The sequence below is a fragment of the Berkeleyomyces rouxiae genome (assembly GCF_048999995.1).
Source record: "Berkeleyomyces rouxiae strain 22BRR77 chromosome Unknown BrBRR77_ptg000005l, whole genome shotgun sequence".
NCBI lineage: Eukaryota > Fungi > Ascomycota > Sordariomycetes > Microascales > Ceratocystidaceae > Berkeleyomyces > Berkeleyomyces rouxiae.
Window position 1 is genome coordinate 1,822,340 of NW_027396495.1, and position 21,427 is coordinate 1,843,766.

At 51.5% G+C, this 21,427-nt stretch overlaps 3 protein-coding genes across 3 annotated transcripts; all 3 read left to right on the forward strand.

The window, feature by feature from the left end:
• Positions 1–14,417: 14,417 nt before the first annotated feature.
• On the forward strand, positions 14,418–15,959 carry BROUX77_005668 (uncharacterized protein; the record flags this gene model as incomplete). Its single annotated transcript, XM_073750567.1, has 1 exon — positions 14,418–15,959. One exon carries the CDS (start codon positions 14,418–14,420, stop codon positions 15,957–15,959), a length of 1,542 nt encoding a protein of 513 aa, XP_073604554.1.
• Positions 15,960–16,709: 750 nt separating this feature from the next.
• On the forward strand, positions 16,710–18,198 carry BROUX77_005669 (uncharacterized protein; the record flags this gene model as incomplete). Its single annotated transcript, XM_073750568.1, has 3 exons — positions 16,710–16,959; positions 17,063–18,088; positions 18,152–18,198. 3 exons carry the CDS (start codon positions 16,710–16,712, stop codon positions 18,196–18,198), a joined length of 1,323 nt encoding a protein of 440 aa, XP_073604555.1.
• Positions 18,199–19,334: 1,136 nt separating this feature from the next.
• Positions 19,335–20,364, forward strand: BROUX77_005670 (uncharacterized protein; the record flags this gene model as incomplete). Its single annotated transcript, XM_073750569.1, has 4 exons — positions 19,335–19,378; positions 19,846–19,891; positions 19,955–20,168; positions 20,225–20,364. 4 exons carry the CDS (start codon positions 19,335–19,337, stop codon positions 20,362–20,364), a joined length of 444 nt encoding a protein of 147 aa, XP_073604556.1.
• Positions 20,365–21,427: the final 1,063 nt, after the last annotated feature.

Below are 21,427 nucleotides of genomic sequence, written 5' to 3' on the forward strand. Positions count from 1 at the left end.
CGCAAGACGAGAGAGAAGAAGAAGCCATAGGATGAACGCTTGGGCCAAGTCTTCAGTCTGTTCCGTTCGCTTGCTGGCTCGCCGTCTGCGGTCGGTGCTCGTAAGACGGCGTGGAAACCGGGCGGCGGCCAGAACAGTCGAGACTGCGCGAGAGAAGGAAGCCGTGGCTCCCGAGGCCCAAGGCCATCGGCACAGTATGCGGCCGTTGAGCTCGGCTTCTGTGTCATTCTCGCTGTGCTGAGGGCGAGTCTCGGGGGGTACACATACATGTCTACGCCGGATAGTTACAGCCACAGCTAGCTACAACTTCTGTTGGTTGGTTAGTTGCTTGCACTGGCAAACTCGGCATGGCTGCCCGCGCCCATCCAGGAGAGAACACATGAACAACACGCCCACCCGAGAATTGCGAGCTATAGTCCCTGTCTATAGGCCCTGTCTAGGTTTTCCTGCAAACTAGCGCTGTTAGCTTAATTCTATTCCCACTGGTCTACATGTACTGGCTCTATTCCTCCGCGCTACGGTTACGACGGCACGTTATCATATGACGCAAGGGCAGCATGAGACCACAAGAAGAGAAGTAAAGCAAGCAAGCCAAAGGCTAGCCGGGCGAAGAGGCTTTCGTCCTTTTTTTTTCTTCGCGGATAAACAGCTCAGAGAGCCTGGCCAGAGAGAAATCGGGCCAAGCCAGACCAGGACTAGGACCGGCCAGACTAGATGGATGGTGGATGGCCAGTCTTCTCGTGATATTTCGTCCTTTGGCAGAGCGCACCTGATGGAACCACGCGCAGTGGGAATTGCAGTCACATTCACGCCCCCTCGCCCCTTCTCGTGGTCACTCCAGTCCAGTCGCAAACATACAGACGGACGTGCTTGTATATTCTACAAATCCATACTTCATTATGTCAAGCACGCAATGCATAGGCCCATGCAGCAAAATAAAGAACAAAAAAGCGAATGGCCATCCAGCCAGACACGCAGCAAATACACACTACACGCCTCCATGTCTTGTATAGTTGATGCTTGCACATATGTACAGGTAGCCCGGGAACAATAGAAGATCTCTTAGCGTCTGTGCATATCTTGCAACACGGCCAAGGACGAACAGCAGCAAAACGTGAATAGAGCAGCGCACAGATGCTGTCGGCCGTCGCATCTTTTGGCTGCACTGGGAAGTCCGACAAGTATCCAGACATGCTGCCGTTACAGCCCCCGATCGGCGAGTCTTCGTATGTACGAGTATACGCCTGGGTAGATCTGCCATCGCGATGAGTCTTGCGGCTCCGATCCCAAGTATCAAGCAGCGTCTCGCGTGGCGGAGGACAGGCGGAGTCTGCACAAGGTGGAAATCCGCTACTACATCGTCACGACTTGCGAACTTGTGCCTATATATCAACCATGAGCTGTGGCTCATGTGTCATGGAACAACGAAAACAACAACAACAAGACTCGACGCGCTTCCCCATCTAGCCGCCACATTTGCCTTTGTCCGCTACTATCGCCGTCGCCGCCGTCGCTTCTTCTGCCTCGGCGCAAGTTTGCTCAATTGCTCGCCAGCCTGTCCCTGCGCCTCCTACTCGCCTAGTCTTGCCAATATTGAAGGGACACCACCCACCGCATTCCAGCTCAATTAGCCATATTGGTGCAGGATGCACGACCTTTTTTTGCACTTTGCACAAGCAGAGCATGCTATAGAACCAAGCGCAGCTTTGTAAGGCACCACCGCAAAAGCATATAACTACTCAAAATGCGTTTCCAAGCATCTGTGTATGCACGTACTCCGTGTTATAAAGCACAACACAGCGCCATTCTCTACTTGAATACGCTGCTTATCGACCATTGGTCAGTTAGGGGCGCCAATAAGTCCGTCAGTCCGTTGGCCCAAGCAGTTAGTTTGGCCAGCCAATCTGGTCTAGCCAAGTGACTGACCACTGTGCTGCCTGTCGCATGCCGAGATTCCCTCGCAAGTAGACATGTTAATCAAGGCAATCAAATCAAATCAAGTGACTGACTATCTGTCAGTCCGTCAGTCACTTGGCCCAAGTCAGGAGCTTCAGTGTCTGTGAAGAATGGCAAGCGAGGGCGAAGGGCTGCGGATGAGGCAACTAATGTATCCTACACACATACAACCTGTAGCTAGTCAACCACAGACCTACAAAATACGTGACTGACTGTTGTGTCTGTTACAAGCATCAGGTCATAGGTCATTCGCTCTGGCGGGCAATAGTACGAGTCTTGGCTCTTCGTCCTTCCTCAGTCGCTTATATTCCTAAATTCAGTAGCTCGCTGTCAGATTTCCGACCGCGGTAGAGCCAAAATTGCACTTGGGCTTGCAAATGGAAACAAGATGTGATGGGCCAAGAAGAGAGACAAACAAGCCAAGGCTCCAAGGCCAAGACACAGGGCTAAAGGCAGAAGAGGAGCACAGGAGGAGGAGCATCGAGACCCGATATACACACTCCCTCAAACGCCCCCCCCCCTCCTCTCCATTATCTTCTCTTCACGCTTATACCCTTGCCTGTACCAGTGTTCTTTGCTTCTTTGCTCCATCTTGTCCTTGGCCACTAGCAACACCTTTGCTACGCATACTTTGACTCGCGCTTGTTTTCTCGCTCACTGCAGAAAAGGAAAAAATATATATATACACAAGACAAGGCGTGAGGTGAGGACAGAGGATCCAAAACTAGGGCGGAACTAAGCCCAGCCAAGATCAAAGTCGGGCAGAACCAAGCCAAAAAGCCATGACAGGACGCGTACGCACTCCCCCCCGCGAGCCAAGAGTGTATGTAATCTTCTCCAGAACTTCCCCATCAAGCAATGGAGGGAGGGCAGAGCACAATTCTGAATGAGCCTTGGCTTCGGAGCCAAGGTTTTTCAGTTGACGCGGCAAAACAGGCCAAGAACAATGCAAGCACAACGCATCCAGTTGTGGAGGGTTTCTTCGTCGTGGTGGTAAGCCTTGGCCCGTGACTGGCGGGTGTGTCGGGTCGAGTGTGGGCATCTCATCTCGATGCTGCGTCGGCGACAAGAGGGCCTGGCACTATAAGCAGACCAAGGCTGTGTGTTTATTTCCGTTTCCATGGTATGTTTCGGCCTGCAACCAAGAGATCATGATCATACACTCGCAATTCCATGCGTTTATACAAGTCCACATGTGGCCGGGCAGTAGGATGAAATAAGAGAGACCAGGGAGGGGTGTGTCCGTCCGTTCGGCTGGCTGGCTGCTTGCCTGTGTCGTAGGCTCAGGCAACAGACAACACTTGAGAGTTGGGGGCTGATTCACGCCATCCCAACCATGATTGCGGAGGCGAATTTGATGCAACTCTATATAACTACTTGCTCGAGTGTAGAACTTGAGGCATGTAGATCTCAGCTACAAGTGCAACTAACCATATAATAAGCTTGGCCAAAAATAGCCAAGCCTTGTTAAATATCACGAAGTGCTACCCGAGCACGATGAGGAGGCGGTGAAGTTTCATAGGCCCGAGATCGGCAAAAGCCATCTAGAAATATAACCACAAGTACCGTCGGAATACCAGTGAGCCCTGTGACGATGCCTGGGCTCGGGTATACAACCTGTGTGCTCGCTGCTATAGTTAACTCAGGAAAAGTCCGTTATGTGGTGCCGTCCTGTGGTGCATTGAATGCAACCTGCCTGCATGATTTCTCCATATTGCTCTACCGATCGGGATTGACGACCAGTCGATATCGGGGGCGGGAGCTTAATACGAGCCTGTTTTCGCCGCGAGTTTGATCGGCAAATAAGAGCAGTGGCTAACTGCAAGGACACGGAAGTATGTAGTTAGTTGGCTATGTAGATACAGGCGTGTACACGCATACAAGCACAGGACCAAATGTCAGAAGCCAATATATCGTCTGCTTGTAGTCCGGAAACAGGACTTGATCCGAGTCTCAGTTCTTTTCGCCGCCAACCTTCAGGGCAGACAAGGACCACGGAGAAAGAAAAATACATCCACCGCAAGGGAACCAAGGAGAACGATCAAGACTCCTGACACTCCCTCGCACTTAAGCTCAGGCTCATACATGCTCACTCTGTCTGCTCATGTTGAGGCTGAGTAAGACAGGGACATTTAACTCACGAACCCCAACCCATAACTAATTATATTACTAAGAGAGAAGACGACATGTAATTCTGATGAGTAATTAGAAAACCCTGCGAGCTTCGAAGAAAAAAAAAGAGAAGAAAATGGACAAGCCAAGCATCATGGCCGGGAAGCCGACGAGCCCTCGCACCAAAATGGCCCTGTTCTTCTCTCTCATTGCTTCGCCCGCAGAGCACGAACGCGAGACAAAGCAGAGAGGGGAAGGGGTCTCAAGCCAACCCTTTGGCTGGGGGTTGCAGAGAAAAAGTAGTGCACCCATTCACACACACTCGCAAATCTGCGGGCGTACACAAGTGTGTCTGGTTCTACATATCCGTAGTTACAGTTAGTTAGTCACATGCATATCAGTCACTAGTTTGTCGTTCTGGCGTTGCTGTTTCCACTATGACCGACCGGAGTTTGTGGGCAGAACAGTTTCTATAGAGCCGTTATCGCCATTGTTGTGTTGATGCTACTTTTTTATTTTCCTTCCTCTTTCTTGGGCCCGGAGAATGCAAAGCACCGACGATTCATGATTCGTGCTCTCTACATTGTTTCTTACTTATGGTTGGGCGATGCGATGATCGTTTCGTAAGCTGATAGATACTCGAGGTGAACAACAGCATGGCCGGCCTGCTCGCCAAAAGACCAGCGAGACAAAATTCACAATCACATCCAGAGACTTGCTCCCAAAGCACAAGGTCGTATCCCCAGATGGATGCTGGGAGGGATCTTTTTGATCCTGTTGGTCAGGAAATAATATAACCAACGGCTAGTTCCAACCACAAGAGACTAGGGGTCGCTATAGCTAGCATGCATCCACAAATATGCATATCTTAATGACATCTCTGCCCGGCTGCAAGGAATACAGGTCTTTACAAGGGCAAGAGAAAGAAGAAGAAGAAAAGAAAAGAAAAGAAAAGAAAAAAGAGACGGTCCTTGTTTAGTAACAAGGTGCCTACGCCCGAGGCATCAGAGTCAGACACAACGGCAGGATGTATGTGCAGATATAATATGAGCAGACTTGCAAATGTACGCTGGCCTGCTGATGTGCCAAGTCGCTCTGATCACAAGCTGTTGCATTCCAAGACTTTTATTTTGTTGCTTTTGGGCCTGTGAGGGAGCGGGACGTCATAATATAGTAGACATGAGATACAAGCTTCTTGTGGATTTGCCGCGGCGAACGAGGCACGACGGCTGTATACACCAATCTCTCTCTCATGCAGTTGCAGTACCTTCTGACTCCCAATCTCTCTGGCAGACTCTGCTAGAGCCATCATCCCCCGCTATCTGTCCGTCTCGATGTCTCTCGTCTTTGCTTTGTCACTGCGTCTCCAAATTCTTCACGGCTTGGCAGGTGGCAGGTGTGTTTTCCCTTTGCCCCATGGTCCTCCTCAATGCAGGCCAAGCCTACGGCCGAGCAAGTCCAGAAGCGCACAAAGGAAGCACAAGACACAGGTAGGAAGGACCGCAGACGCGTGCGCATATACAGACACAGAAGCAGCAGAAGCAGCACATAACACACAGGACACAGGACACACCATCAGCAACGGTGCACGTACTTCCAGGCGGCCAGGTTGCGTGAGCTACTTGGACATTCTATAGTTACTACCTATAGCAAAAGCCAAATCACCCTGTCATTCTAGTTCACCAAGTAATCTCAGCATAGTTACTTGTGCTGACTAGTGAATGTCTACCTAGTCACTAGTACACCACACAAGAGGCGTTTTCCGCGTGGCATCCAGCCCGGGTCATGACTCTGGCAGCAAACAAGCAAGTCATGGTGCAGCAAAGGCCAGAGCCAAGGCTCTGCCCCTCGCCTAAAAAGACGACGTTGTGGAATGCAAACCATGGTACAAGCTTTTTGGGTCAACGGACACAAGATTTGAGCAGCATGTCGGGCCAGTATCATGTCGTATCGTCTGTTTTTTCAACACCGGGGTTTGTTCTCATCCTTGGAGACCGCCAGATGTCCAGTTCACATGCCAAGACCTGCGGCCCCAAGCGCTTAAAATCATGCTTAAAAAACACGCACAAACATGTGTGAATGTAGCTAGTTAGTTGCTGGTAGTTGGTTATGTATGTATGTACATACGTACATGGCTGTCGAGAACTTGGACGAGCGAGTTGTACTTGTGCTTGTTTGTATCTGCACATACTCCAGCTTGCACTCCGAGGCGATATATCACCTAGTTCCATGTGTATCTATTGTATTGCATGCCCTTATACTACACACCCGCCCGCACACCCATCCTTGTACCTGTACTTTGACCTGTCCATGAGTGAGTGTCTGTTATTCTCTAGTGTCCTAAGACACCACAAAGGTACCATCCGTCTTGCGCCTCTGGATCTGGTTCCAGTTGCAATTCCAACTCCTAGACCCCGAAAGTACCATCACTCCCTCCCAGAGCAAGCCAGACAAGCATGCGTACAAGACAAGTGGCACTTTCGCTTAACTCAAATCCAACAAGAGTACAAGCACACACACACATAATTGAGCAAGAAATAGCAGTGTAGTGTGGGTGGACTTGTGCTGGAGCAAGCCCAGGCTTCAGGCCTAGGCCCAGAACTGCAACACCAAGAAAAGAGACACCCGAGATGGATCAAAAGACGAGCGAGAGAGCGAGCAAGGAAGCAGACGAGAAACGAAAAGGAACGGCGGAGGAACAGCGGAGCAGATAGCATGTGGACAGAAACAACGGGGCGCCTCCAAAGGGGAGCGAGGGGGTCTCTGTAGTGGGTTGCACCATGGAAATATACACATTCACCGAGACTTGCTTTTTTTCCCTCTTTATTTTGATCATGGCCTGTAAGAAAAGAGTATCAATCTTGCTCTCTCTCGCTCGTTCTCTCTCTCCCTCTTTCTTTTTCTTTGTCTCTGTCTCTCGCCTGATGCTGCAGCCCTGCTGTCAGTCAGTCGCTCAACCCTGTCCAAAACTATCTGACGCCCTTGTGCCGTCCATCCTCCTACACGTAACTATGTGTACATACAAAGACATTACGTTATCCCATTAGGGCTTCCTCCGCTTGCTTTGTAACTGTGTGGTTATGACTAGTGATTGTTTGGCAGGTTCTATTTGAGAAGAAGAAAGAAAATCCGACTCTAGTTGCTCCTTGGACCAACACCACGCCATCATCACACTGCCAAACTCGTTAGCGCTCTGACTAGCAATTGAGCACCACGTTATTATGCTAGCCCGATGCAGTTAGCTAGTCAATATAAGCTCATTCTGTCTTTTCTTTTCCCTTTTGATTGTTTGTGCTGGGTCGGGCCTGGGACTGACTAAAATAGAAGGGCAGGTATATGCACCGGCCAGGACAATAGAATATATACATACATATCTATGTATGTGGCTACATGGTCACCTGCCTGTAAAAGTACTCCTCTTGTCTGCTGCTCACAGGGCATGATGATGATGATGACGGCCCATTTACATACGTCAGCACGCTGTCTCAAGTTTGTGCATGGCTTATTTGGACGTGTCCACCATGCAAGGACTTGTCCGTGTATGAGGTGTAGTGAGTCTTGCTAAAAGTACGAGTGCTTGCAGGTGGTTGTGGTGGGTGAAACTCCACAGACACTTCTCCCTCGCGTCGTGCATGTCTGGCTGGTGTGCTTTAGCTGCCGTTGTCGTTTGTCACTGTCTGTGTCTGTGTCTGTGTCTGTGTCTGTGTCGGGCAAGCCAGCCGTCTCGTCTCTGACTGACTGAGCGTGTGTGATGTCACATCTACATACATCTGATGTGATCTGGCGGGTGGACAGACTGGCTGGCTAGCTGGCTAGGGACCATGGATCTCTCACATCCTCCTTGCCCCTGCACACACCCGCTCGCCGCCCACCTTGGACGCTGGTTCTTCTGGCTATCTGTTCTGCACAGCATAGGCCAGCACGGGAAGGGCGAGAGCGGGGCGTCCTCCACTCCAACTCCAACACCACCACTCCATCCACAAGCCAACAGACCTACATACTTGCCTACTTCCCTAGTGCAATACTCGTGGTGTTGTGTGTGCCAGGCTTGGACCAGCCTGCCCGTGGGTCTCACCTTGCAGCACATACGTAAGTCAACGTAAACGAATAAACCAACCGATACAAAGAGCACGCACAACTGTAACTGCATACGCACAACACAGCATGTACGGACCACCAAGTTCACGCTAGCATCTGTCCCATCTGTCCCATCTGTGACAAGTGAATCACGTTGTTTTACATAGTCTATTCCTCTTGTTCGGAGTGACAAGGTCACGGTTAACTATCCTCCATCGACAGACAAGAGACACTATCACCAGACGTTTGAGTTGCTGATCAGAAGTTTTATGTAGAGTTAACTAACTGCACAAAGTAACTTGTCTGTCCTTTCGGTCCCTCGTGTATTCTTCCTTCTCGTCTCATGGTCCAAGCCTTGTTGTCTTGTTTTTTTTTGTTCCTTTTTTGCGTGAGGATTCAACCACAAGGATACCCTCTCGTGTATTGATATGTAGCAGGCCTCTTTTTTTTATCTTCTTCCTTTCTTGGGTCCGTTATTGGCTGCCAGCTTCATATCGGAAAACATGGTACTATATGACAGAAAAAACAGGAGAAATGCCTCACCTGTGAGCTTGTGTATGCATGCTTTGTATTTAGTCCTTGCTTGGACGCGTAGGCGTATGTTTGCACTTGTAGGAGGTAGCATTTGTACGTGTGTCTCTCACAGGTAGGATGTGAAGCCGGGAGTAGTAGTGTACAAAAAAAAAAGCCAAGGAACCGCTAAACAGGCCATGATCTTCAATAAGCTTCTGCAAGTATGTAAGAAATGCGAGCAACAGCCGGCGGTTCTGGAAAGACGCCAGTGTCTGAGTGTGAATAACTGTGTATCTATATAGCACAGAGTTACTGACAACTCGACCATATATATCTCTTAGCCCCGGTCTATTTCCCCCGGGCTCACACCCACAAGCAGGGCCACGCACTTGGCCCGATCCCTTGGTGTCCAATACATTCAACCGAAGAGGGAATGGGAACAAGGACAGAAGCCGTCGCAGTCCCGGCCCGGCCGTTTACTCGGTGGAAAGAAATCTAGATGGCAATAGAAAAAAAAAAAAGAAGGGGGGGCGTGAGAGATCCCGTCGACCACAAACAAGCTAATGAAAAAGAAGAAAAAAAAACAAGCACATTGTAGAGATACAACCTCTGGCACGGGGAACAACGACCTGGCAGAAATACACATGCAGATTCAGGCGTCTTTGTTGTGCGGATTTGTACTTGAGCTTGTGCTTGTCCTCCTGCTCAAGCTTATTTGTTTCAAGCAAAAACATGCCTAGACGGCACAAGGTTACAGACCAAGTCAAATGCTAAGTCACAGACGCAGCTTATTGCTCAGAGAGGCGAAGGGGCGTTCGTCAGTTCTTCCTTCCTGTGGGCTTACAGCAGACAGATATGTATGTAAGTCTGCATGTATCTACAGGTTGTATTACCAGCAACACAGATTATGCTTGTATGGACTAGTGTCTTGTCTCGTATATAACCCTAAGATATGACTATAATTGGTGATGACTAGCTCGGACAAGCGCACCTTTACACAATTAAGATGCTGACGAGTTGCAAGAATTCCCAGCGCCAAGCCCAGCCCATGACGATCTCGACCCAGCAAATGTCTTACTTTTCACGTCTCGGGCCCCATCACACCACCAGACCAGAGTCTGGTATTGCTGTCAGTCACTTAGTCAGTCAGTCAGTCGGTTGGGAGGTGAGGTGGGCGACTGATGAGACAGAGAAAGATACATGGAAACATGTACAATGGACTTGGGGGCCTTTTCTTTTTCTCCTTCACTTATTTTTTCTTCCTTTCTTTCACTGATCGCCCGTCTTGGTTTCAGAGGCGAGGGAAAGGATTAAACAGGGTAGGGAAAAGGAATGAAAGCGAAGAAGGAGAAGGAGGAAAAAAAAACATGAGAAGCTAACAACGCACCGGCAGCATTCTGAGACGTCCTCGGGTGCTTATTTCGGCCCTAGCTTGGCGCCTTGTCATTGTCTGTGTATCCTGGAATCCACCAGAGGGTGGCAAAATAGCAGCGGCAGCACAGAATAAGGAAGAGTAGAAAAGGGCAGAGACGGAGAAGCGAATTTGAGGGACTGACTGTCCTAAGGAACAGTTCATTATGTACCCGAGATCCCCTCTCCCCTCTCCCCTCTCCCTCCATCCTCTCCTCCACCCCAAAACCCTGGCTGACATTCATTTAGAGTTGGCAAGCTGGATCTTGCATTTCAAGCGCCCCAGCGTGTTGGGAGAAAGCAAAAAAATACACGGCGATTGGCTGATAAGCAAGATCGTTATACTTGGAGCAAAGTGGACGACGGCAACGCGTCATGTTTGCTGTGCTTACGCATGTAAACTGCAGGACTATCCCTCGGAGACCAGTATGTCGAAGTCTGTCTGCTTTGAGCAAAAGAGCTGGAGAATCGGATGTATTGGGAGAAGCCAAGAAGGCCAAGTCGCTGCCTACAAGCAGGCAATACGGTGCATGTGTGTACTTGTGCATAGTGCATAGTGCATGGGGCTAACTATATAACTACATCCATATGTATGCAGATGCTTGTATATTCGTGTTCTCCTCTCCCGATCTCCCGATCTCCCGTTGTGGCCACTTGTGCTCGCCTGCCATCACCGCCTTGTTTAGTCTGGAAGGGAGCATATCACCAGACAAATACTAGTTACAACTACTGCTTCTACTGCTGCACTCGTGAGAAATATACACGCAATGCACAGCACAAGCTCTCATGCCGCTAGTTACCTCCACAAGGCCCATTGTTAGTGCTGGTCTATCGTATGGATATGATCCGAAGACGAGACGCCCGTCTGGTCAAATATCATGCCGAAGTAGACATGGGCCAGGATGCTAAGCCCCCGTGTTCCGTCTATTAACACAAGTCCTGATCTGACTGGCCCATTCACGGGGTGGCTACCACAACCAAGCCCAGAGAACAAAATTAAGCTTGTTGCAACAGCAGATCGTAAGCGGACTACCGCCGTCTGTTTCTGCTGTGCTTCCTGAATGATCATCAAAGCGCCGAGAGACAGTATCTACACATTTGTGAACTCGGCATCACAGGGCGTTGTGGTAAGGGGTTTCTTTCTCGCAAACTCACCGGTTTTGTCTCCATGGTCCAGGTGCCAAGGAAAATAAAAACCACCCGCTACTAGAATTCTAATCACGTAGTCTCTCTCTTGGGTCGGTATTTTAGGTGTGGCTGTACAATCACCGCAAGTCCGCTGCCTCCCCTCCAGGGCTCCCTCGCCTGCGATGGCTCTGCTGGCGTTACACTACGTGCACATGTATGTACATATGTACATATGTACTTTGTATGTGTGCGTGTTCCAGTCAGGCTGCAGCTCAAGGAAAAGTTTAAATTCCAACTGCCATGTTCGCCTTGCTAATTGCCCGCTGTGCCGGTCTCAATGACGTGCCAAGGGATATGAGGACCAGAGAGCGGTCGCCGGCGGCCCGGAGCTGACGGATGCTGGAACTATGCAGCAACTCATCCGTCAGCGGCCGTTTTCACACGAGACTAGAAAAGGGGGTGGCATGGCAGAACGAGGAATAGGGAGCCGTTCTTTGTTGTTCTCTGATTTAGCGACCGGAAAGACGGAGGCTTAAAATAATTCAAATTCCGATGAAGAATGCCGACTTGACACAAAACCCTAGTTTAGCTTCTGCAGGGCACTTCGCAAAGTTCGGCTGGGTTTGCATAAACGATGGGGCAGTACTGCGAGAGGCCATGTCTGTTTGTCAGAAGGAAAAGAAGCTTCTTTTTTCTTTTTCTTTCTTTATTCTCCCGTTTTATTTTATTTTAGAAGGGGGCCTCCTTAGTGGCTCTCCGTGTATTAGGCCGTGACCGTGACCTGGTGGTCGTTGGTTGTGATGGTGCCATCAGCATCACCGCCAGCACAGATTATCCAAGCTGCGGGTTACATACATGTTACCAGTTCAGGTTACAGACAACGTGCCACTGGCGCAACTGTCATTAGCATGATGTGGTGATGCTTGGGCGGCACTTGAAGAAGCCCCCCCCCCCAAAAAAAAAGGAGAGACGCCGATACGAGTGGCCACCGCGCGTTTGGTTTCGTCATGGCATGCTGAGTTGGGGGCGGAATTCATAGTGTTTATTGTCCTTGTACCTGGGGAACAGGAACAACATGTCCTATTTTTGGTCCGAAGCAGTCCTGAGCTAGTTGTACGGGCTTTTGTGCGCCGAGGAGGGGGGGCTGCTTTGACGGAGAGCTTATTGAAACGTAGGTCAACTAGTACTTGGACAGAGGCCGCGTAATGCGTCAGTGAGTTTGTGTCCTGGCATCTTAGACATGGGGAGAGGGGCTTTGAAAACTTGGCATGGGAGACAGGCAGACGAATAAAGCCTAATGACAAGCTCAATAGATGAGTGACACGGAGCTTTTCGGTCGCCGATCCAAAGACGATGGGTATTTTCAAGCAATAAGAAATGCCAAGGAATGGAAGGCAGGACACACAGGTGAAGCAAGTGAGCAACAAATGCTGCAACTTGGGCTGAGGAGAATGAACGTTTGATGGTGGCCTGAACGGACGGGGACGGGGGCAAGAGACAGTGAGGTTGGAAGCACTAGCAGCGGCCGCGTGGGCTTTCTACAAGTAGATGCAGATACAGATGCAGACAAACACACGAGAAGGACTCCCTCCCTCTGGCTTAGTGGGCTTGTATGTATGTGTGTATGTATATAGTGTACATATTGTCCCGAGTCCCCTGCAACAAGCTTTCCACTGGGGTCGACGCTTGCTGACTTTATTTCCTGCCGCAGGCCCCCCTGCTTCCCTGCTTCTGTCAAGGCCAAAATGCGTGAACCTTTTTTAACAATTTATACTTTTCCACCTACACACAACACAATACATAGCTACATATGTACATGCTGGTACAAGCCGGCTAGTCCTGGTTGGGAGCGAGAAGCTTAATTGGCGGGCGGCGGACGGGCTAGAACCTGGGACCAAGAGAGACTTGTACGTACTGGTGTTAGTGAAGAAACTTGTACCTGTACTTGTCTACTGGAACTCCCTTTTACTGGCTCACCACCCTGTGCCAGCAAACCATCAAGTCAGCCAGAGTACTCGGTAATCCAGTCATCACCTGTTCTTGGCTCTTCCTCCTGTCCGCTGCCTGTGCTTTATTCGCCTGGCCTTCCAGAACAGCCGCCGATCCAAGGGCATATGTATGCGCATACTGACAACACAGGACATCTTTGCAAATAGATGCACTTGCACACAGGCTTGATTAAACTTGCTCAGTCGGATAGGCTTAGACTATTCAGGTCTGGTACTGAATACAGCCGACGGGTGTCTATTGGGGCCCCTACACAAGTCCACGCCCCTCCCCCCGGCCTGTCTGTCCCTCATCCTTCCACTACGCGACTGGAAGAGCTTTGCTGATCCTCTTCAACCACATATTATCAATAAAGTTTCCTATAGCCATCCCTTTGCTTGGCCTGTATCTTATTTTGCAGCCTATTTATTTGCTTTTATATCCGTCACCTTGTTCCATACACGCCCTCGCTGGCTTCCCTTGGAAGCACAAACTCATACAACTCAGAACAGACAGACACAGAGGCACACACACACCACGGACGGGGAGAGAGACTTATTACTGTGGTTTGGGGGTGTTTCTTTTTTCTTTTCTTTTTCTTCAGCCAATTCGCACTGTTGTCGTTCTTTACTTTGTATAAGAGTCCGTCCCGCCCTGCCGAGCACATCCACCTCTGTCTCTCTGCTTCTCCGTTGTCCGCTCACCACTTAACCTCGTCGAGCTTGCACTGTCACCTGCTTGCTTGTCTCTTTCTTTGTTCATCTTTGTCTTCAGCCCACTGCCACGCTTTTTTTCTTCGACTTCTTCATTCATATTTGCATCTTTGTCTTGTCCAACTTAGTTACCCATTACGAAACTTACTTTGCCGCTTTCGAATCCGCCGCCCATATTCTCACTACTTGGCGCTTTGCCCATAAATCAACAGCCTCCGTCACCGCCGACGCTGCCACTTTGTTTTTGTTGGTGGATACGTCATTGTCGCTGCTGCTGGTCTCTTCCAGCCCGCGCTGTTCCGCCCTCGGCCAAGCCCGACTCACACGCCACTGTCGCCTGTGTCCGCCGCCTGAAGCCTATATCAATGGGACTCGTCTACTGCTGCCGGGTTTGATTTCTTTACTTTGTGCTTCTTCAGCCCAACAGCTCGCTCAACTTGGGCCTGTATCATAACATTCTGCACATACACATAACACCGCCTCTGACCCTCACCCACACCTGACTCACACTCTATCATGAACATGCCGAACCGAATGGAAACCTACTACGGCCTTGTCCGCACCCCCGCCGATGCCATCAAACTATTTGAGGCCTGCCGTGTCGGCCTACTGCCCCGCGTACAGCGCCGCCTCTCAGAAAAGGAGCGCCAGGCCATCCGCCCCGGCTCCGTCTTTGTCTGGGACGAGCGGGAAGCCGGCATGCGTCGCTGGACTGACGGCAAGTCGTGGAGTGCCAGCCGCGTCTCAGGAAGCTTCCTCACATACCGCGAGATGGAGGGCAAGCGCAGCAGTGGTTTCGGCGCTCCACTCACAGCATCTCGCCGCAACGCTGGCCGGACACCCGACTCCGGCCGGGGTAGCGACGAGGACCAAGATGGTAACGAGCCTGAAGGCTACCGTTACAAGCCCGATGGCCTCATGAAGCAGTCCTTTTCTATTACTGCCCAAAACGGTCAGCATCTCCACCTCATCTCCTACTACACCCGCCCGGGCAGTCACAGCCTCATGGTGCCCACTGGAGATCCGTCTCTCCGTCAGATTGTGCCCCCTAAGGGCATGTACCCCGACACAACCTGGTGTGAGAGCGGCTCACCAGCTGCCATGAACAGAGCACCCATTGCCATGCAATCTTATATGCAACAAATCCACAACGGCCAAGTTGCCCCCGGCCGGCAAATGCCGCCGCACATGCCACCTTACCCTTCACATCCGGCGCAATATCCGCAACACCCGCAACACCCTCAACACCAGTACGGCGCGTATCCTCCTTCTCCAGTCGCCACGCCTCCGTATAACGCAGCACCTTACTCAGCCGGGCCCCCTTACTACTCTGCGCCTCCACATGCGTCCCACATGGCGCCACCCCATCCCCATCACAGCGGTCCGCCGCCACCATCCTCATCGCGGCCTCACATGCACGTCCAAGCCTCGCCCCCAATGGGCCAGCACATGGGCCCGCAGTCAAATTACCCAACGTCGCCTCAATACGGCAACCATCCGCCCCCGCCGACACCTGTCTCTGCCACCTCACAGCACGGGCCTAGCCTCTACCCGCAGGGCCCTGCCCCCGTACCGACGGCTATGTCGCCGTTCAAGTCGGCCGGCGAGCCTGTGCGCACGCCCTCGCTTGAGTATTCTCCGCACATGCCGCATCTACAGCCTCCGCATCATGACCACAACGCCATCGACCCACGAATGCACAACATGAGCGTCCGTTCGCCGCAGGGCCCATTGCCGCCCATTACCACCGTCGCCAGCGGCAAGCCGTCTCTGCCGGCGCCGGTTCTGACTGTGTCACCTGTTGCTGGCTCGGCTGTGCCTCTCTCTGCTGCCTCAGCTGCCAGCGGCTCCCCTACATACCGCACCATGTCGCACTCGCCTTCGCGCAGCGCCAGCACCGACAACAAGTCCAATCTGACGGCGTTGTTGCACCACGACAGCTCGCCCGTGCAGCAGCAGGGCAACACGCTGCCATCCATCAAGACCGGCAGCATGGGCCCCGCGGCCGGAGCTGAGCAGGACGCGCGTGCCATTGGCCTGCTGAACAAGAAGTTCCGTGTCTAGGACTTTCATGGCAGGTTTCTGAAATTTCTTTTGCCCTTTCTTCCAGTCGAGCATCGTTGTACTCGACTAGGCTTGTTCCTGTCAGGATGCGAGGCCAGGCTTAGTTCCTGAGTTTCCATCCTACAGACCTTTTGCATATATACATTCTTTTTCTCTCATGATGGGTGGCCTTGTTATTTTTTCCTTTTTTCTTGGGGGGTTTTTAGGGACATTGTCAGGTTTCAGGGGAGTACAAATTGGGAGGTCCATGCTTTGAAATGTACAAGTTTTTGTTTTTACGGCGTCTGTTCTTTTGGGAAAGCCTTCTTGGATATGATATTGCTATACCTATATACATGCTTCTGTTGTGGCTTAAGCCGACCAACAACTTTGTTCTTGGTTCCCATCGATGATCGTCACGTGAATTTGTGCGACATGTTTTCTTCTGTAGTACAAAGGGTCAAACTAGGGTACTGTTTATTTAGGGTTAACGGAGATTGACGGTCTAGACATATCCTAGAGCGGCTTTGTCTCCACTTCAGCTAGACTGGACAAAGCCGAGTACATAGCCGGATCACGGGGACAGGTCGAATTCGGAGAAGCAGAAGACAACAAGGGACGATATATTTCACTTTGTTGGGGTACGTGTATTGACTCCTATTTCCATTTCTTAACCGTCGTACGCAATTCTTGCAGCAAGCTTTGTTCTTTATTTCATATTCCCAAACGCGATATACAACTGTCCTCATCGCCATCATAACCACAACTACCATGCGTCCCTCCGCTGCCGCCGCTCGCCGCCTGGCGCTCTGCTCACGTAGTCGCCCCCAGACAGGCCAGATCTTTGCTGTCGCACAGTCGACACGAGTGCCTTCGCGCAGCTTTGCGTCCCAAACGGGCGCGCCGGCTTACAACTGGGAAGACCCACTACTGAGCAGCAGCTTGCTCACAGAGGACGAGATGGCCATCTACGAGACGGCGGAAAAGTATGCACAGGAGAAGCTACAGCCGCGGGTTTTGGGTGAGTGTCCCTGGATGTTTGTGTCTAGGATGTACTTGGGCTTGTGCTGGTCTATGGGCCTGTCTAGCTCACGAGTGACTCACTACTAACACAAACCTGATAGAGGCCTATCGAAATGAAAGCTACGACCGTGATATTCTACGGGAAATGGGTGCCATGGGACTACTTGGTGCTACGATTGAAGGCTACGGCTGCGCGGGAGTCAGCACAGTGGCCGGGGGGCTCATAACACGCGCCGTCGAGCGAGTAGACAGCGGGTATCGATCAGGCATGTCTGTCCAGTCATCGCTGGTCATGGGCGGCATCAACGAATGGGGGAGTGCGGAGCAGAAGGAGCGCTTTCTGCCGGCCATGGCAACAGGTGAGCTAGTAGGTTGCTTCGGACTGACAGAGCCGAATCACGGTAGCGACCCGGGCAGCATGGAGGCCGTGGCGCGACCTCACCCGACGCAGGCTGGTGTGTTTATGCTGTCTGGGTCCAAGACATGGATCACCAACTCGCCTATTGCCGATGTATTGATGGTCTGGGCTAAGATGCACGACTCGGGCCGCATCCGCGGCTTCCTTGTCGAGCGCAAGGACTGCCCGACTGGCACGCTGGACACGCCCAAGATTGCGCACAAGACCGGCCTACGCGCATCCATCACCGGCATGATCCATCTGGACAACTGCCCCGTGCCGGCGACAAACATGTTGCCAGAGGCCGACGGACTGCGTGGCCCGTTTGGCTGCCTGAACTCGGCGCGCTACGGCATTGCGCTGGGCGTCATGGGCGCACTGGAAGATTGCATTTCGCGCGCACGCACGTATGCGCTCGAGCGGCGCCAGTTCAAGGGCAACCCGCTCGCACGGTATCAGCTGATCCAGAAGAAACTGGCGGATGCTTCGGTTGACGCGGCCTACGGAACACTTGCGGCTCTGCAAGTCGGGCGGCTCAAGGATCAGGGTCGGGCTACGCCCGAGATGATCAGCATGATCAAACGGCAAAACTGTGACGCGGCGCTACGAGGTGCTCGATCGCTGCAGGAGATTTTTGGCGGCAATGCGGTCAGCGACGAGTACCATGTCGGGCGGCACGTGGCGAATCTGTTTGTGACGCAGACGTACGAGGGCCAGAGCGATATTCACGGTAAGTGGTGATTATCACGATGATTACTAAGCATGGACCTGACACTAACATCTGCTCTGCTAGCACTGATTCTCGGACGGGCCATGACCGGCGTGCAGGCGTTTGTGTAATTGTACAAATGCAAGCCGCCCAGACCCGACAGTCTTGCATGCAGGTTTTCACTATTGTCCTTTGTTGGGCGCTGGGTGCCAATCACGAGGACACAAAGAACGTACATTGTTTCAGTGAGGGAGCAGCGCTGGCTGGCTGGTTGGCGAAGGGGGCGGGTAGGTCTTGTACTTGTACAAACACCATGGCACATAGTCTCATGATTCATCGTGAAATTCAGCTCCATTTATGTACTTGTACTTGTCATCAGGGGAGACTCACGACAGCGAGGGCGGGTTAGAGGCACAGTGCTAATCATCAGTATGCCGGCTTCGTTTTGCGGTGTCAATATCACACTGTGTGGGGATAGCGGGGGGGTTGGAGGGGGATAGAGGGGGAAAGAGGAGATCGAACTCCCGGCTCAGCTGTACAGGCAACAACGCCACACAGCGGACAGCGGCAGACCGCCAGTGCCACAGTTCAAGTGTGGCGGCGCGGCCTTCTCCCCGTCCTGAACCAGGCCCAAAAATACACAGTGTGCAACGGTCAGGTCACAGTGCGCAGCGCTTGGTCAGTGAACGGCCGGGCTCTGTTTCGTCGTCATTCTGGTTGATACCAGGCAGAGTCAGAGTGCTCAAGGAGAAGGAGAAGGAGGTACAAGGTACAAGCACAAGGTGACAAAGTCGCTTTTTCTCGCTCGTCACCGTTCGCCTCCTTCTTCTCCTCTTCCTCTCTCTTCCGGCTTCCCCATAAATCTTAGGTGCCAAACTGACGATACCACTTTCAGTTCTTCTTCCTTTTTTCTTCGTCTTCAATTTTTTCCATCTTGTCTTTGTGCAATACTCATCTTTCTTGACGTCTGTCGACCTGCCATACCCCTCACTAGGCCTCATTTTCTCTAATGTACGTCTCAACTTCCTCCCTCCTACTGTCTAATTGCCGTTTGGATCTGGTGGCCTTGGAGATTCCATTTCTTTCTACCCAGTTCCATCACGATCCGCTTCTGGCCGTTTGACTAAAGCACAGCAACAATGCCAACCGTCATAGAAGGCCTTCTCTGGTCTTCTGTTTATTTTGCCCGTGACTTGCTAACTCGTATATTTTTCTTTCCTTGACCATAGACTCACACCAACCCGTCAATCACAACCTCACATTCACAATGGCTCTGAAGCGCATTAACAAGGAACTCGCTGACCTTGGCCGGTAAGCACCCAACCCATACCTTGATCCCGATACTGTTCTTTGATCCCGGATGGAGATATTCGGCACAACCACAGCTCCCCCGAAGCGCGTACACGCACGCAGACACGCACACGACCAGACACATGCAGAGAAATACGTCATCGCTCTGTCCGTCTCGAAATCAGCATCCCAGAAAGGCCCTCAAGCAGAAGTCATACTTCTGGGTCGGGCTGAAAGAAGAAAAAAAAACTCAGGCTTTTGAGTCTGATGTGGGGTTATGTGATTATGCGGGGCTATCAAAACAAGACAGCACAGCACGTCTTACCCAAAATGCGTACAATAAAGAACCACAGACCAGAGCAAAAGAAGCCGTCGTGTATGCGTATCTGTCTGCGTGCGTGACGACCGTAGAGTGGTCAAGGCAAAACGAAAATATGCAACTCACCTCGTTGTTACACGAACATGGGCTAACCCGACATGCTTTATAGTGACCCGCCCTCGCTGTGCTCTGCTGGCCCCGTTGGCGATGATTTGGTATGAAAGATGCCCTCCCACAGTGGGGTTGACTGTTCATTTTCACTAACATATAATGTGTAGTTCCACTGGCAGGCGACCATCATGGGCCCGGCCGACTCACCGTACGCCGACGGCGTCTTCTTCCTGGTCATCCACTTCCCTACAGACTACCCGTTCAAGCCGCCAAAGGTATCCTTCTCAACCAAGATCTACCACCCCAACATCAACTCAAACGGCAGCATTTGCCTGGACATTCTGCGTGACCAGTGGAGTCCTGCGCTGACCATTTCAAAGGGTAAGTTTAATATGTCCTGACATCTTTGTACCTATGCTAACCGCCATGGGCTGCAGTCCTGCTCTCCATCTGCTCCATGCTGACCGACCCCAACCCCGATGATCCGCTGGTCCCCGAGATCGCCCACTTGTACAAGACAGACCGCGCACGGTACGAGGCGACAGCCCGCGAGCGGACGAGAAAGTTTGCCATTTGAGAGCCTCTCTGGCCTCCGTTGAGAGAGAGCGACATTGGAAACGATACAAACGAACGAGCATTCTTTTTTTAGTCAATAGTATTTTCGGGGGCAGATTGTCTAGCTGTTGAAACGCTTGAGCATCACCATGCTTTTTTTCTTCTCTTTTTTTTGTTTTGTTTCTCTGCCCTACGATGATGTTTCTCGTGAGTGTCTCGTCGGAAGAACAGGGAGCAAAGGCTGTCACTCTGTCGCGTGGAACCAGCAGTCCACGTACCCGTTCTTGCGTGCACCGTAGATGATAACGGAAGGTCGGAGCCAATACATACCATCCATACATACATACATACAAAGCTGTCTACATGCTTGTATTAATGCATGCACTAGTGACTGTTGTTTGTTTCGCTTGTCAGTGTTGACCAGGCTGGCACAGAGGGGTCCGTGCCTGAGAGGAGGTTTCTGTGGTCCTGCCCCTGAACGAATGGGTCATGGAACACGCGCTGGTGGGCTGGCGGGCAGTCTGTGATAAGGCGATGTGTGTGTGATGTGCAATCGTGGTTTGGGCTGTGTTTCGGGCTGTGGCCGAGACGCCTGTAGGAGAGGGGAGGTCTGTAATACAGCGAATCTGCGCTGTAAGTCTGGCGAGCAGAGGCGCTGGAGGCCCCTGGAGCCGTGGAAATTACAGTCTATAGTGCTTTGTGCCGCGGGTATGGGCCGTCGTGGGGGCCGACGGCTGCATGGTATAGCATGAGATCTCCTCCCCCTCTCCTTATAGCGGCGTCATCACATTGACGATATTGTCTTGGTTGACGCTGGGCACATGTTTCATTGGGACGATTTCTTCGCTGGGCCCCCCGACCGACCGCGCGTGGCCGGAAGAGCGCCAGAAAATATGTATCTTGGTGTTTCTCCTTCTTTTTTTTCCTGATCCTGGGATTTTTGCTTTCTTTCTTCTTCTGCCTCTCTCTTTGTTGCTTGTTCTTCATTGTATATCTCTTCTTTTTTTTTTTCGTTGCTTGCCTTGTGCAAACCCATTGTGGTTGTTCTTTTTTTTTCAGTCTCTCATTCCTGTTCTTGACAAAAA